Source organism: Hipposideros armiger, unplaced genomic scaffold (assembly GCF_001890085.2).
Source record: "Hipposideros armiger isolate ML-2016 unplaced genomic scaffold, ASM189008v1 scaffold_806, whole genome shotgun sequence".
Taxonomy (NCBI): domain Eukaryota; kingdom Metazoa; phylum Chordata; class Mammalia; order Chiroptera; family Hipposideridae; genus Hipposideros; species Hipposideros armiger.
In genome coordinates, this window is record NW_017732156.1 from 367237 (window position 1) to 382359 (window position 15123).

The window sequence follows — 15123 nt, forward strand, 5'->3', positions numbered from 1 at the left end:
TCTCACCCATTTTGCTGCTAGTGACTTTGCCAATCACACAATTCTACTCTTGTGGCCACAACAGGAAGCATGGGAAAAGCATATTAATGCATCTCCCTAGACCCAGTATTGGTCCAAGGAGTGAGCGTCTGACCCAAGCATGCAAATCAGGGGCCCCCTCTGAGAACTGAGACAGAAGAACAATTTCCCCTTTCCCCTTGGATCAGTAACCATAGGCTGTGGTCCTGGATCTATAGGCATATACCTCTCCCCCATAACATATGGAGAAACCTAAGAGAATGAAGACAACAGACAAACAGAAGTCCAGACCACAACTGAGAAACAGAAATTTGGCCCTTTTGTCCTAAAGTCTCACAATTCTGTGGGATTCCTGAAATTGGCTCCACCTCTATAGTTCAGAGGCCATCCCTATAAAAAAATAATTTCTGCTATTTTGCTCAGGCTAATTTGACTTGGATTGTATCATTTAGCAAAACAAACAAACAAAAAAACATAAAAAGCCCTAACATACAAGCTTAGATTGAAGTATGACTTGCTTCAAGTGTGTCAATTTTGTTTTCTCCATTACACTGTAACTCTTGTGAGATCATAGTTCTGTGGACATCCTCCTACACATCTGACAATACTAGGCTTATTGTAAGCGCTCCAGAAGTATTTTTTTATTTATACCTCCTGCATACATGCCATCAGATAAAAGTAAATAAAAACAGTTATGCCTATGCATATTTAATTTTGGTATTTTTCTTGACTCTATTCATAAAGTTCTGTATTTTCCAAGTCTGAAGCTTGTATACATTCTGGTCTTTTCTAAGATGGAGGTCTTAAAAATAAATAGTTGATCACATATATTGCCTGAGTGTCAGGAGCATAAGAACAGTAAGGATTGGCAGAAATTGGCCTAAACACTACTGACATTTTGCTCTCCCCAAATTAGATCAATAGATTTTTGGAAAGGGACACTCATGTCCAGTTTAAATTTAAAAAATTAATGGAATACATGAAAAATACAGAGAAATAAAAAAATTTAACTTTTTATTATATATTACTTCACTTTTTGGAAGCATTTTTATATAGTCAAGATTTATTTAAAAAAAGATTTATATATGTGTGTGTGCACACGTGTGTGCCTGTGTGTGTGTGTGTGTGTGTGTGTGTGTGTGTGTGTGTGCATCCAGCCCTTCATGGAGCATAATCCCCCCACGGAACATAATCTGATGGCAGCCAAGGGCTAAAGAGAAATATTCCCTGACAAATTGAACTGATGCACTGAACAGTGAGATGCACCACTGTGCCCTATCTTTTCACCAGATTTCCACAGGAAAGAAATAATTTGATTCATTGAGGGACTATGTTCCCAAGCTAATTAACACTTTTAATCAGGTCCAATAACCTGATTATTTTTGGCATAGATTCTGAGTGCTATGTGCCAGGCACAGTCCTAAGGGCTTTACGTGCATTAACTACCACTGTATTTCTCCAACAATTATATGAAGGTGTTTGTGGTAGGCAGAATTTTAAAAGATGCCCCTTCTCCAAGATTCTTGTGCCCTGGTTATTCAATCAAACACTAATTTAGATACTGCTCTGAAGGGACTTTGCAGATATAATTAAGGTGATGGACTTTAAGATAGGAAAGTTCTCCTGGATTACCTGGGTATGCTCAATCTAATCATTTGAGACCTTAAAAACAGAGCTCTATCACACTGGAGTCAGAGCGCTATGGTGATAGAAGACAGAGGAGAGATGATGCAGAAGGGGAGGTCAGAGTGATTCAAAATGTGAGGAGGACTTGACCTGCTATTAATATTAGCTTTGAAGATGGAGGAACGGGGCCACAAACCAAGAAATACAGGTGACCTCCAGAAGCTGAGAACCCCCATCCAAAAGCCAGCAAGGAAATGGGAACTGCATAGAACTGAGTTCTGCAAACAACCTGAAAGCAGATTCTCCTCCAGGGTCTCCAGTGAGGGACCAATGCAATCCTGACATTTTACAAATGCAGTTCTAGATTCAAGGAGACTAAGGAGACACGATAACTAAATTTAACGGGTGGTTCTTGATTAGATTCCGGTGGTGGGAATTTTTTTAATATTTAGGAAATATTTAAAGAACTGAGGAAATTTTAATTCGGCGGCACCTGTGTTAGATAACAGTATTTTATATATATTAAATTCGAGTGTGATAGTTGTGATTTTTTTTTTTTTTGGAGAATGCCCTTGTTCTTAGGAGATGCATGTTCAAGTATTTAGGAATAATGTGTCATCATTACTATCGATGCAGCTAGAGTTAAATAAAGTAGATGTGTAAAAATGTTAATTTGGTGAATCCAGATGCAGGGTATATGTAAGTTGAACTATTTTTGCAACTTCTCTGAAAAAATTTGAAGTTTTTCAAAATAAAAAGCTGGTAGGGAAAAAATCGCTCTGGATATTCTGTAGAACGGATTTGAGATGAGTAGGAGGAAGTGGGAAGACCATATGGGAAGGTATTGCAGTAGTCAGGTCGAGAGCTGGAGTGGCAAGGGGGACAGAGAAAAGTATCCGCACCCCACGCACAGCGAGGCCGGTGAAGTAAATCCTAGTAACGAAAGCTAATCGTACAACTATAGTTCCCACAGGAACCTTCCTCGCAAGACAAACGTCTACGGGGAAGGGGGCGTGGTTTTTCAGCCCCTTTCAAATTTGCTTAGAATTAATTACTCCCGCAGTCAGAAGTTTGCGCTCGCGCAGAGAGACCTGGGTCCCAAATAGGAAGAGTCCACGTCTACAGCGTAAGTAGGGGGAGACGGCATCCTAAAGTTCATATGTCTTTCCCTTCTCAGGTTATATTCCAAATCTTCGGATCTTTTTATATACAGTAATTAAACTGTTGCTGAGAGGCTCTACAAAACTAAACTGATATTTAATTAAAACTAAGGATGAGTTGCACAAGGATGTGTTCGCTGCTCCCCCACGTCCGCTGCGTGCGCCAGGCCGCTGGGGCGGGGAAGAGGAAGCGGAAGTGCCGGTAACCCCGGGAGCGTCCGCCGGGGTGGGTGGCGGGTTCCCTGGACGCTTGCTATGGAGGGGTCTAGCGAGCCGCTGCTGGATGCTAAGGCCCAGGTAGGTTCTGTCCTGGACGGAGCTGGGGCAGCGGGCTTCTGGAGCAAGAAGGGTCATTCCCTAAATTGTGTTTTTCTGCTTCCGTTTCAGGTCACCAACCAGGTGAGTGATTGGCAGCCCCGCCCCGTCCTCAGCCGGCCTTCCCTGGGTAAGGGGCGGGCGGCAGTAGGTGGCCCGCCTCCCGCCTTGGGTCGCCGGCGGAGGAGGCCACCCTGAACCTCCCTCAGCTATCCCCTAAGTCCAAGGCCTGTGTCCGTGTGAGCCCGTGACTTGCATCCCGCCACCCTCATTGCTCCTTCCACGTTGTACCTAAATGTTAGCCCCTGGCATTGTAATTCAACCTCTCCCACCCACTCCCGCCGACGAGTACAGACTATTGTTCCTGATGAGGCGCCTTTTATTGGAAACTAGGTACACCGTATTTTAGAATGATTATAGAGCGGAGAATTTAAAATTTACAGTCAGCACCGCAAGCAGTTATTTTAAGGATGAAGAGTATACCTCCTTAACCTTACTCTGTGTGTGTGTGTGTGTGTGTGTGTGTGTGTGTGTGTGTATGTGTATTTATGCTAGGAATAAGAATTTGAATTTCGAAGTATTTGTTAACCCTGTTTCTTTGTTCCAATGTTCTTGTCCTATTTTAGCTAATAAACTTGTTTTTAGACAAATAACATACTTCCCAGAAAAGTACTAAAAATATAGTATTTTAGATCAAGAATCATCCTGGATCATACAAAATACTGTAAGAAAGGGCCAAGATAAGAAATAATGAGAATACAGGGGCTGAGAGATGTCTATCAATTGCTCTCTGTCAACTGATCCTGCTGTTCTTTTGGGGGATACCTGGGAGATAGGGGTAACTCGGAGAGATAGTAATAAACCCCCCAATCTGTCTTTGTTCAGAATTATTGTTAGTATACTTTGAGTGAATCTTTCATAAATCCTTTTATCCATTCACTTACACTAAGTTATATTTACTTGAATATCCTGAAACTGAATTTGACTAGATTATAGCGTTTTAAAAATCGAAGCTTTTTTTGGGGCGGGTGGGAGCAGGGTATTTAAAACAACACAAATTTACAGTTCTGGAGGTCAGGAGTCCAAAATTCTTCCTAATGGGACTAAAATCAGGGTGTCGGCAGGACTGTTCCTTCTGGAGGCTCTAGGAGAGAACCTGTTTCCTTGTCCTTTTTCAGCTTCCAACCTGCTGCTCACATTCTTGTCTTGTGGATTCCACTTCCATCTGCAAAGCACGTCATTCCAATCTTGTCTTCTGTTACTTCTCTTTCTGCTATTGTCATCGTTACCTTCTCTGACTCTGACTCTTATAAATAGCCTTTTGATTACATTAGGGCTACCTGAATCTAGGAAGCTCTCCTCACCTCAGGATCCTTAATTATTATTTTTTTAAAAAACCCTTAATTTAGTCACACCTGCAAAAGTGTGTTTGGTCATATAAGATGATGCACTCACAGGTTTCAGGAATTGGAATGTGGACAACTTTGGGGGGCTGTTCTTCAGCCTACTACTCATCCCTTCCATGCATTCACAAGTTACGTGATTGTTTTCATAGAAAGAGCCAAGATAATTTACAAACATTATTGGAACTCATAGGAGAATTTAAGCAAGGTGATTTAATTGTTTTCCTATATTAAGATACACAGTTGAAAAATATTTTTTATAAGATGTCATTTACAACATAAAGAAAGAAATTATAAAGTACCTTGCCATAAGAGATTTAAAACCTTTATTAAGAAAATTATAAAAAGTAATAGACTCAGTTTTCAGCCCATCTTCTAAGGTGCTTGGAAGTCGTCATTTCATCCTAAAAAGTTAAAAGTTGAACAAACTGAAAAAGTCAACAACTCTTCTTGGACTATCAGAGAAGTAAGGTCACAGGGCATACTGCTGCCCCCCAAATTGGAGACACAGGTGAATACAGGGAATTAAAACTTAACCAGAACAGAAACTTCCACAAAAACCAGTGCAGGGTAGAAAGACCGTAACTGTAATTGATAAATTGCTGGAAGCTCAGTGTGGACAAGTCTAAATAATAGTTAAAATCTCAGGGACCCAGTCATTGGTTGTGAGTGGGGTAGGGGCGCACACTTTGGTGAGTTTTACCTCCAGGAATTCCTAAATTGGACATTTTTATTCATAATGATGTGTTTTTAAATATACTGCTAGATAAAATGATTATGTGTATTCAAGAGTATTATAGAGGGGGAAAAAATGTGTTAACCCAGATGCAAGTCATTTATGTTTATAGTATATGCTGCTTAAATGTACCAGGAATATCTAACATTTAAGGCCATTATTAGTTTGAATTTTTTGTGCTATAATACCTTCTCTCTTTAAATATTTTTCACTAGTATATGAGTTATCCTGATTAATTGGGACCACATGTCCACTGAGAGTTCACAGCTGCCATGTATTCCATTAGCATACGCTTCTCTACCTTTAAAAATGTACTCTAAGGGCCGGGCCGAGTGGCTCGGTTGGTTAAGAGCTCGCTCAAGAGTTTGAGCTCTGAGCAATAGCGGTTCGAGTCCAGCCCGAGCTGAGCTACCGACAGGTGGCAGGATGGCTCAGCTTAAAAAAAAGGTACTCTAAATTCACCTCCCCTTGCTGCCACTTGAGTTCAGGCCACCATCCTCTTGCCTAGACTCCTGCAATAGGCTCCCAGTAAGGTTTCACTGCTTTCCTTAGTAAACTTAATGCCCTATCCAGCAGCCTGGACGAGCCTTTTGCAATCTAGGTAGACCATGTCTTTCTTGTTGAAGCCTTTTAGGAGATTCCTGTCACACTAGAAAAAAATTAAATATTTGCTTTGGCCTCCAGGCCCATCAAAATGGATTTACTTTGTCCTTCAGGCCCCACAGTGGGTTCCTGTTCTCTTCCCACTCTTCGCCTAGCTCATGCCACTCTAGCCACGTGGGCCTCGTTGTTCCCTGCGCGCAAGCCAAGTGTGCTTCTCTTTTTGTCCAGATAGACACGTAGCTTTTTCCTGCACTTTGTTTAGGTCTCTTTCTTCTCAAAAGCCAGCTCTTCAGAGAGGTCTCCACAGGTCTATCTACACAGCCTTCCTGTCACACCACCCCCTTACCCGGCATTGTTTTTACGCTTTTTATAACACTACAATTTCATTGTATGTTTATTTGTTTATTGTCTGCCTTCCCCACTAAAATGTGAGTTCCTGAGGTCAAGAACTTCGTTTTATTCTTTTTTTATATTTCTAGTGCCTAGAATATAGTATTATTTAGTCAATACTTATTGAATAATGGGGCACAGAGACACAGTCAATACTTATTGAATAATGGGGCACAGAGACACAGTAACTTGTCCAAAGCCATAGGATTATAAGGTAGCAGAGCTGAGATTCAAACTCAGGTCTGTCTGACTTTAGAATCTGTGCTTGTTAAATTTAATAAACCATGGTGCTGTATTACCGAGCACCAGAGGTCTAAGATGATCTATTACTTCACATTCTGAGACTTAGAATCATTGTTTTGAAGTAATTCATGATTCTCTTATATAGATGTCTAATTAGGACTCCTCATAGATGAATGATTTTTCCTATCCCTGTCACGTTTTAGTGCTTTCTTGCCAGTTTTATGGTATAAATAAAGAGAAAAATGTTTAATGTGCAATATCTAGTACCACTTTCCCTCTTCCCATATATAAGAAATAGTGACTTAAATTTTTTACAGGTTTGTGCTGGTTCACAAATATATGACTGTTTCTGTTCTATGTACTGTATTGGGTGTACCCACTGCCCTCAAGGTGTTTTACAGCCTAGTGGATATGGGGCAGAGACAGATCCACAAGTGACTGCTACGCTAAGCAGAATGTCCTAAGAGCTGGCGTATAAAGTCACATAGAACATTCTTAGAAAGGTTGAGTAAACCAGGAGACACCACAGAGCAGGTAGAATTTGAGAGGAGTTTTGGATTTTAAGTAGATGAGAGTTGTATGCCAAGAGGAAGGAACAGTATGAGGAAAGGGGTAAAGGCTGAAAGATAATTTAAAGAAAGGATTGCAGTCCAATGGAGGACAAGTGGGAGAGCTCTGGGGGGCTGTGCTGTGAGATGACTTCAGTGCGAGGGGAGAGGTTGGTCACTCGCCCTGGAGGCAGTGGACTAACAGGTTTCCACCTGTGATACTAGATTTGGTCACATAATTTATAAGCAGTGTTTAGAGTTTATGCTCTTGATTGGAGCCGAGAAAGACTATAGTCAACAAACTAGTTAGGAGGCTGCAGTAAAATTTAAGGCAAGATTTTAAAAATAGGCATAGAATAGGTTTGTAGCAGGGAGATTGGGAAGAAGGGAATAAATGTCAGTGGACATTGGCCGAAATAAAATCTTGAGTACCTAGCAATTCACACGTTTTGAATACGGGAGAGAGAAAAGTCAAAGCTGACCAAAGTTTAAACCTCAGTCATTAGGAAAATGAGGGTCATCAGTAGAAATGAGGATAAAAAACATTTTTGAGGGAAGATGACACATGTTTGGTGTTGCTGGGCAGTTGTACTATTTTTTACTAGTTGTACTAGTAAGTTGAACTTACTAGTAGTCAATGTGTTTAACGGGAAAAGCTTTATTTTTCTGTATTTTATTTCCTGGATGTGCTAACGTCTCAGCGGTAACTAGTTACACTAACCAGATCTGAAATATTTTTTGGTTATTTGTATTTGCTAAAATGTCTATAAACTAATATAGTCCAGATTATATAGTTATGAGAATACAATTTTGATTAAGTCATATATTAAACTTATCGACAAAGTTATTTCCAGCTAGTTGTGTTGGCCCTACTTTAGTTATCTATTGCTGCATAACAAATTACCCAAAATGTAGGGATGTGAAACACCTGTTTAATTAGCTCTCGTGACTGTGTGTTAATGGGGTTTAGCTGGGTGGTGGTTTCTGCTCCCTGTCATTCAGCTGGGGCTTCAGTCATCTAGGAGCCTAATCAGGCCGGAAATCAAGAGGGCTCACTCACATGGTTCAGCGATGACTGGCTGAGAGCTCAGCTAAAGCTGGTAATTGGAGTGACTTGGTTCCCCTTCGCAAGGCTGTTGACATCATGGTGGCTGGGTTCCAAGAAGGAGAGTCCCAAGAGCCAGCCTTCAATGAGGAAGGAGGCAGACACTTCCAGTTTTCCTAAGACCTAGGCTCAAAGGTCCCACAAAGCCTTGTCTGCCATAACCTGCTGGTGAAAGTTGTCACAGGTACAGCTCGGATTTGTGCAGAAGGAAGATAAGCCCCACTTCTTGATGTGAGGAGTGACATATATACGCACAGGCAGGGGTGACACTGATTGTCGGAAGCTATCTTTGGAGACCATGTACCACATACCCCCTAAGTTCTAAACATGTTAGTTCAACAAATACTTACAGGAGCATTGACTTTGTACCAGATATTGTTCTAGTAAGTTCAGTAGTAAACTAGGTCGATAATGCTCCTGCTCTCGTGAAGGTTGCATTTCCTTGGGGAGACAGTTAATAAATAAGTAAACACGATAATTTCAGATAATAAGTGCTATGAAGAAAATAAAGCAAAAGTATGGATGACGGTGCCATTAAACAAGATGAGGAAGGCTGATGACACTTGGCAGACGTTTACTTGAGCTGGAGCTAATATGAGTTCTCAAGCAGGAGCTTGCTAATAACTCATGCCTTAATCGGTTTCCACATATATATTATTAGCACAGGGAATAGCACAGTACTGCCCAGCAGAACTTTCTGCGATGGTGGAAATGCTCTGTGTTGGTCCTGTTCAGTGTGGCAGCATTAGCCACGTGTGACTGTTGGGCACTTGATATAGTCTGAGGAACTGAAGTTTTTATTCTGTGTATTTATAATTAAACAGTCACATTTAGCAAGTGGCTACTGTATAGGGCAGCTCAGGTCTAGCATGTAGAAGATGCTAAACATTCTTGTTCCGCCCCAGACCTATCTACTTTCTTGACCTGCTAGAACTTAGTTTAATTCCAGTTAGTAATCATGTTGCAGTTAGGGATAGTGAAAAATGCATGGAATATGGAATAAGACAAATTTGGGTTTGAATACCAGCTCTACTAGTTTTGTATCCTTGGACGAGTTGTTTAAGCATCACAAACAGATAAAGACTAGTAATGGGGACACAGGCACAGGAAAATCGTTTTCAGGATTTTCGTTTAAGAAAATCGTTTTTGTGCATGATTTTTTTTCTAATTTTCTGTTTTGAAAACAAAATGTTGTGTTTTGAAAAATAAAAACTAAATTTAAACTGAAGTGGTCTTTATCAACTTTTTGCTTTATAGACAGTGTTTATAATGATGTTTTTCTATTACTAATAACTTCAGCTACCACATCTAATTTTTAGTGTGACTGATGACAGCTAATTTCTTGGTTTACCTTTTTTTTTTTTTAGCTGAGCCATCCTGCCACCTGTTGGCAGCTCAGCGGCAGCTCAGCTCGGGCCGTGAATCAAACGGGGGACCTTGTTGCTCAGAGCTCACACTCTTGAGCCAGCTCTTAACCAACTGAGCCACTCGGCTGGCCCATTGGTTTACCTTTTTATTTATATTTGCTTTCTGATTATTTTTCTTCTTTGTAATCATTTTACTTCTAACTTTTCTTTGCATTGTTTTCTTTTATTTTCTTCATCCTACAAGAATTTTGAGGCTGTTCATTTTTAATATGCTCCATACTGATAAGTATGCTGTTTTGATATTATTTTTATTCTTTTCTTTTTTAAATCTTATCTACAGTTAATTCCTATTTAAGGCTAAATCATATTTATTAGAAGTTGTGCTTTTAATCTGCATTTCAATGTTCAGTTTAGAATTTGGGAAATTCTCATCTCATAAACCTAATTCTAGCTTTCTTTAACCCATGAATACTAATTTTGCACAATAACTGTCAGGTAGGGAGCGTTCCCTATTTCCTCACCTGCCAGTTTCACCATTGTAATGGTCAGTGGATCCCAACTTTGTGTTCCTTAATTGTTCTTTGGCTTGAAATGCTCTAGATAATCCAGAGTTTTATTTCAGACTTTGAGAGTCAAATAAGCAATGTTTTACTGTACCATTTTACTGTGGACAGTCAAAATGGAACTTCTTGCATCAAGGAGTTGTATAGGCTGACTAAGTTTTAAGAAATGTCCAGTTAAATTCTTGGATATCATTGAACTGATATAAAAGCTGTATGTCTTATCATGAGCTCCCTTGAATTCTGTTCTTGGATTTTTAGCCAGTTATTGAACATTCCTATTTAGATTTTCCTTCTCACTTCTTGATAATACCTTTGGACTTAAAATACGAGCATATTAAGTCCTGATTGATACATGATATCAGAATTCTCCCAGTCATACGGGCTCAAATTTTTGAAGTTGTCTGATACCTCCCATAACTATGGAAGCAGTCATCAGTACCTAGTGATTCATTCTGTCAAGGTTCAGCTTAATCCTACTTGTCACCACCTTGCTTCAGGCGCTTCAAACCTCATACCTGGACTGTTGTTGTATTCTGTTCTCACCAGATGAATATTTTTCAATCAGTACTTTCATATCATTCTCTGTGCTCAGAAACTTTCAGTGTGTCCCCATTGCCTACAGGAAAAGTTTAAATGACTTACATGTTTTGCATAATAAGATAGAGTATATGAGGGTACTTTGAAAACCTCTGAAACTTTGAAAATCTCATTGCAAAGACTTATTGGCCCCCTGATCACTTTTGTCACCTTTATTTTCCATGCTTGCTTGCAAGAGCCTTCCACTTTAAGACAGATAAATGCTCCATCCCTTAATCAGATACTATTTTTATCTCTAGTTGGTTCAGCTTAATATAAGTAAGCACTTTTTGTTAGGTGTGTATTTATAGAATATGTAAATAAGACATTTTCTTCAATTGCAGTTCTGTTTATTCTTCAAAACTGAGCTTAAAGGTACCCCTTCTGTGAAGCTGTTCTTGAGCACCCTAGCCTACAACTTTTTCCTTTCGACCAGAAATGTGGTACTCCTGGGCTTACATCCTCCCCCACCGCTGTTTGTGTAAGATAACATATATACCAAAAAGTACATAACCTACAGACAATTTAATGAATAATTTGACTTTTTTCCGGTTTTATTGAGATATAATTCACATACAGCTCCGCATAAATTTAAAGTATACATACTGTGTAATGATTTGACATACATATATTGTGAAATGATTACCACAATAAATTTAGTTAAGCTCCATCTCATACTGTTACCATAAAAATGAGTAATTTAAAATTGAACACCTGTGTAGCCACAATTAAAACTGAAGAAATGGAGCATGATCATTTTGCAATATATACAACTGTTGAATCATGTTGTACACCTGAAATTAATGTTATATGTCAGTTATACTGCAATAAAATGTAAAATAAAAAATGGTGGATATGAAAAAAGATAATGCTACACAGACATTTGTTAAGTAGTGTATATAATAGCAAAAATATGATGCATCCTAAATGTCTTCAAAAGTAGTTTTAACTAAATAAAATATTATAATACAGCCAAAAAAAGAAAAGAAAGAAATGGAGCATTACCAGTACCCCAGAAGCCCATCACATGCCCCTCCCCAAACCTCTCCCTTCCCTCCTCCCTAGAGATCATAATTATCCTTTTGCAATCACCATATTCTTGCTTCTCTTTATAGTTTTGCCATGTGTGTATGCATCCCTAAACAATGCTATGTTTCCTGTTTCAAGTTTCCGTGTAATGGACTCATAACTTTTTGACATTTCTTTCAACATTTTTGGTGTTCAGTGTGGCTGAAGTTCATTGATTTTCATTGCTGTACAGAATTTCATTTATCGATTTTACTTACTACTGATCGACATTTGGGTTGTTGATAGTTTAGGCCTATTACGGATGTAGCTACAAGGAACATTCTCGTATGTGTATCCTATGTACATATGCACAAGTGTTTTAGGTTATATCCTTAGTAATTGAATCATTGGATCACAGGATATGCATAGCTTCAGCTTTCAGGCAAAGCTAGTTTTGCAAAATTTGGCCCAGTTTAGACTTCCATCAACAGCATGGTCCACGTCCTTCCTTCCCAATACTTAGAATTGTCAGACTTATAAAATTTTGCCATTTTGGTAGGTGTGCAGTGGTATTTCATTGTTGTTTAAATGTGCATTTCTGTTGCTTTTTCATATTTTTATTATTGTAGTTCTTTTGTTATTTACAATCCTGTCTCTAGTTTTTTATGGGAAGCTTTTATTTAAAATGTATCTATGTAATCTTTTTACTTATTTAGTGTGCTTCCCTTTCATTAGCACCAGCCTGGACTTAATGCTGTAGCTGATTGGTCCAAAGTCAGTCCGAGACAGGAGGAAATTTTGATCCTCACACTGATCCCACCTCTTATAGAAATGAATTTATTAACAAGCAAAGCTTTTGCCCAATCAGCATTAATTTGGTAGCAAAAGATAGTAGATAAGCATTTTTTGTGTGTCTGCTGTGTACTATGTACCTGCCTAAACTTTGCAAACAAGACACATAGTTCCTCCACTCATGGTCTTATGTTGTAGAGTCAGTATTAAGAGCTGCTTTTATCCAGTCCTGTTTTATGCCATGGCAACACCGAGCAATCACTGACAGAAATTAGCTAAAAAGTATTGAATCAGCCAGTAGTCAATAAGCATGTAATCTTTGGAGTCAAACAGACTTTGGTTTCAGTTCTGATTCCAGAACTGTGTGACCGTGTGCACATTATCTAAGCTCTCTGAAATTCAGTTGTGTCATCTGGAAAATGAAAATAATAGCCTATCATATTATGATGATTCAGTGAGGCATTTAATACATGTCAGCTGCGTAGCACATTACCTGCCAGGTGTCCATCATCAACAGGGATGAAATCTCAAACCACCTAGCACCCAGTATTTATGTTAGTGTAAGGTTGCAGGTTGAGGACTGGTGAGGAAAGAAACTGGAGTGGTTTCCACGTGTGCCTCAAACATGAAATGGTGTATAACTCATCTTCCATTACTTGTGGGTTGTGGAGTGGGGAGAGCATATATGGAACAGGAAAGTAAGTTAAGAGGCTGTCCAAAGCGTTGGAGTTCCCTTAAGTGCAGGAGCAAGATGAAAGGAAACCAGTACTGCCACAGCTTCCTTCTACATCCCTTACACATCTGATGAAGATTTTTGTTTTTTGTTTCTTTCCTTCTGTAATTATGACAGTGCTGTTTCCTAACTCTGTTTATATCCCTTTGAGCCTGTCTTCATTTTTTATTATTATTCCCTAGCAATATTAAAATGAAGGTATTTTCTTTTTGATGGTTGGCAAAAGTTGTGAGAGCAGTAAAATTAAATATCTGCACTTGGGGCAGGATGATTACTGATGTATTGTTTTGTACTGTGTCGTTACAGCTTCTAGATTTTCAGTGGAAACTGGGCATGGCTGTGAGCTCAGACAGTTGCAGGTCACTCAAGTATCCTTATGTTGCAGTGATGCTAACAGTGGGAGATCGTTCAGGCCAAGTAACGAACAAGTCTTTTGAAATGACAATTCCACAGTTTCAGGTTTGTGATTGAACTCATTCAATTTGAGCTCATTGTTCTGTAATTGCTTCTTAAAAAGATGTATAAAATCTTAGAGAATTTTAATTGTTTTTATTTGCAGTAGTGTTGTTTTTTTCCAGCCTACTCCGTTGCTGGCGACTCATGGCAGCCTAGCTCCAGGTTGAGCTGCTGTTCAGCATGTTAGCTGTAGAGGGCAGTGTCACTGGCCCTCATATGTGGATCCGAACCGAGGCCCTCTGGTGTCCCAAGCCAGCTCTTAACCATCATGCTACTCGCCTGGCCCTATTTGCAGTAGTTTTTGATATGTGCTTTATATGATCTGAATTTGTTTTCTTTGGGAATTTGATAAATTACTTTCAATATACTTTGCTGAATTTGTATACTGTCACATTGGATCACTTTCCTGGTACTCCCCTGTAGTATATTTAGGAAATTTCAGCTTCTGGGGCAGGATACTTACTTTGCATTTAACTGTTTTATTCTTGTTCTTAGGCTTAATATTGGAGAATGATAAGCTAAATGAATCTTATTTTGAATAGTGCTGACCCTGAATTGTCTGACTAATGTTTATAAAAAGCAGGTTAGTGCACTAACCGTTGATGGCTAGTTTTATCAGCTAGAGATTTGAGTAATTGAATAGTTTATATTTAGAGTCATGTTTTTCATATTATCATTGTACCTCTTTTCTGTAGGAGGGAAGAAACAAAGGGAGTGGGTGAGACATTTAGATTTCCCTAAATTTATGTACAGGGAAGTAGTTTGTCATTGACTTATATAATGGGCCTCAGAATTTTGTTTGTTTGTTTTACTTTCTTTGGTGAATGAATAGATAAGAATCTTCACAGCAGTTAGTACTCTAAAAAAAGCATCTCACATACCACTTTAGGATGCTCTTGATTTCTTCTTTTACAAACCATACTCCCCCCCCTTTCCCCTCCCCCCAGCTTTATTGAAATGGAATTGACAATAAAAATTGTGTATATTTAAGGTGTATAAAGGTGATGTTTTGGTGTATATATTCATTGTGAAATGCTTACCACAATCAATCTAATTAACATATCTCTTCTCCCAGTGCCTTTTTTGTGTGTCTGTGTGGTGAGGACACTTGAGATCTGCTTGCCTAGCAAATTTCAAGTACACATTAACTATAATATATTCACCATACTGTACATCATGGTCTCTGGAACTTACTCATCTAATAACTGAAAGTTTGTACCTTTGACCCACATCTCATTTCCCCACCTCCCAGATGGTAACCACCGTCTGTCTACTCCTTTTACTGAGTTCTACTTTCTTTATTAGATTGCACATATTAGTGAAATCGTGCAGCATTTGTCTCACTGTGTCTGGCTTTCCTGATTTAGCATTTCATTCATGTTGCCAAAATAGCAGGATTTCCTTCTGTTTTTAAGGAGGAATAGTATTCCTGTGTGTGTGTGTGCGCGCGCGCGCGCGCGAGAGAGAGAGAGAGAGAGAGA

At 39.1% G+C, this 15123-nt stretch overlaps 1 protein-coding gene across 3 annotated transcripts in view; it reads left to right on the forward strand.

Moving 5' to 3' along the window:
- The first annotated feature begins 2996 nt into the window (after positions 1-2996).
- The window catches only part of COMMD6 (COMM domain containing 6), a 14035-nt gene continuing 1908 nt past the window's right edge, over positions 2997-15123 (forward strand). The window contains exons 1-3 of one of the 3 annotated variants that reach the window (XM_019628692.1): positions 2997-3101; positions 3192-3203; positions 13493-13645. In XM_019628692.1, coding sequence (XP_019484237.1) covers positions 3060-3101; positions 3192-3203; positions 13493-13645 — 207 coding nt within the window. In that variant the 5' untranslated portion in view covers positions 2997-3059. Of the gene's footprint in view, positions 3102-3191; positions 3204-3290; positions 3513-13492; positions 13646-15123 lie in introns of those variants that run through there. The other 2 variants (XM_019628693.1, XM_019628694.1) reach the window with 2 other exon arrangements.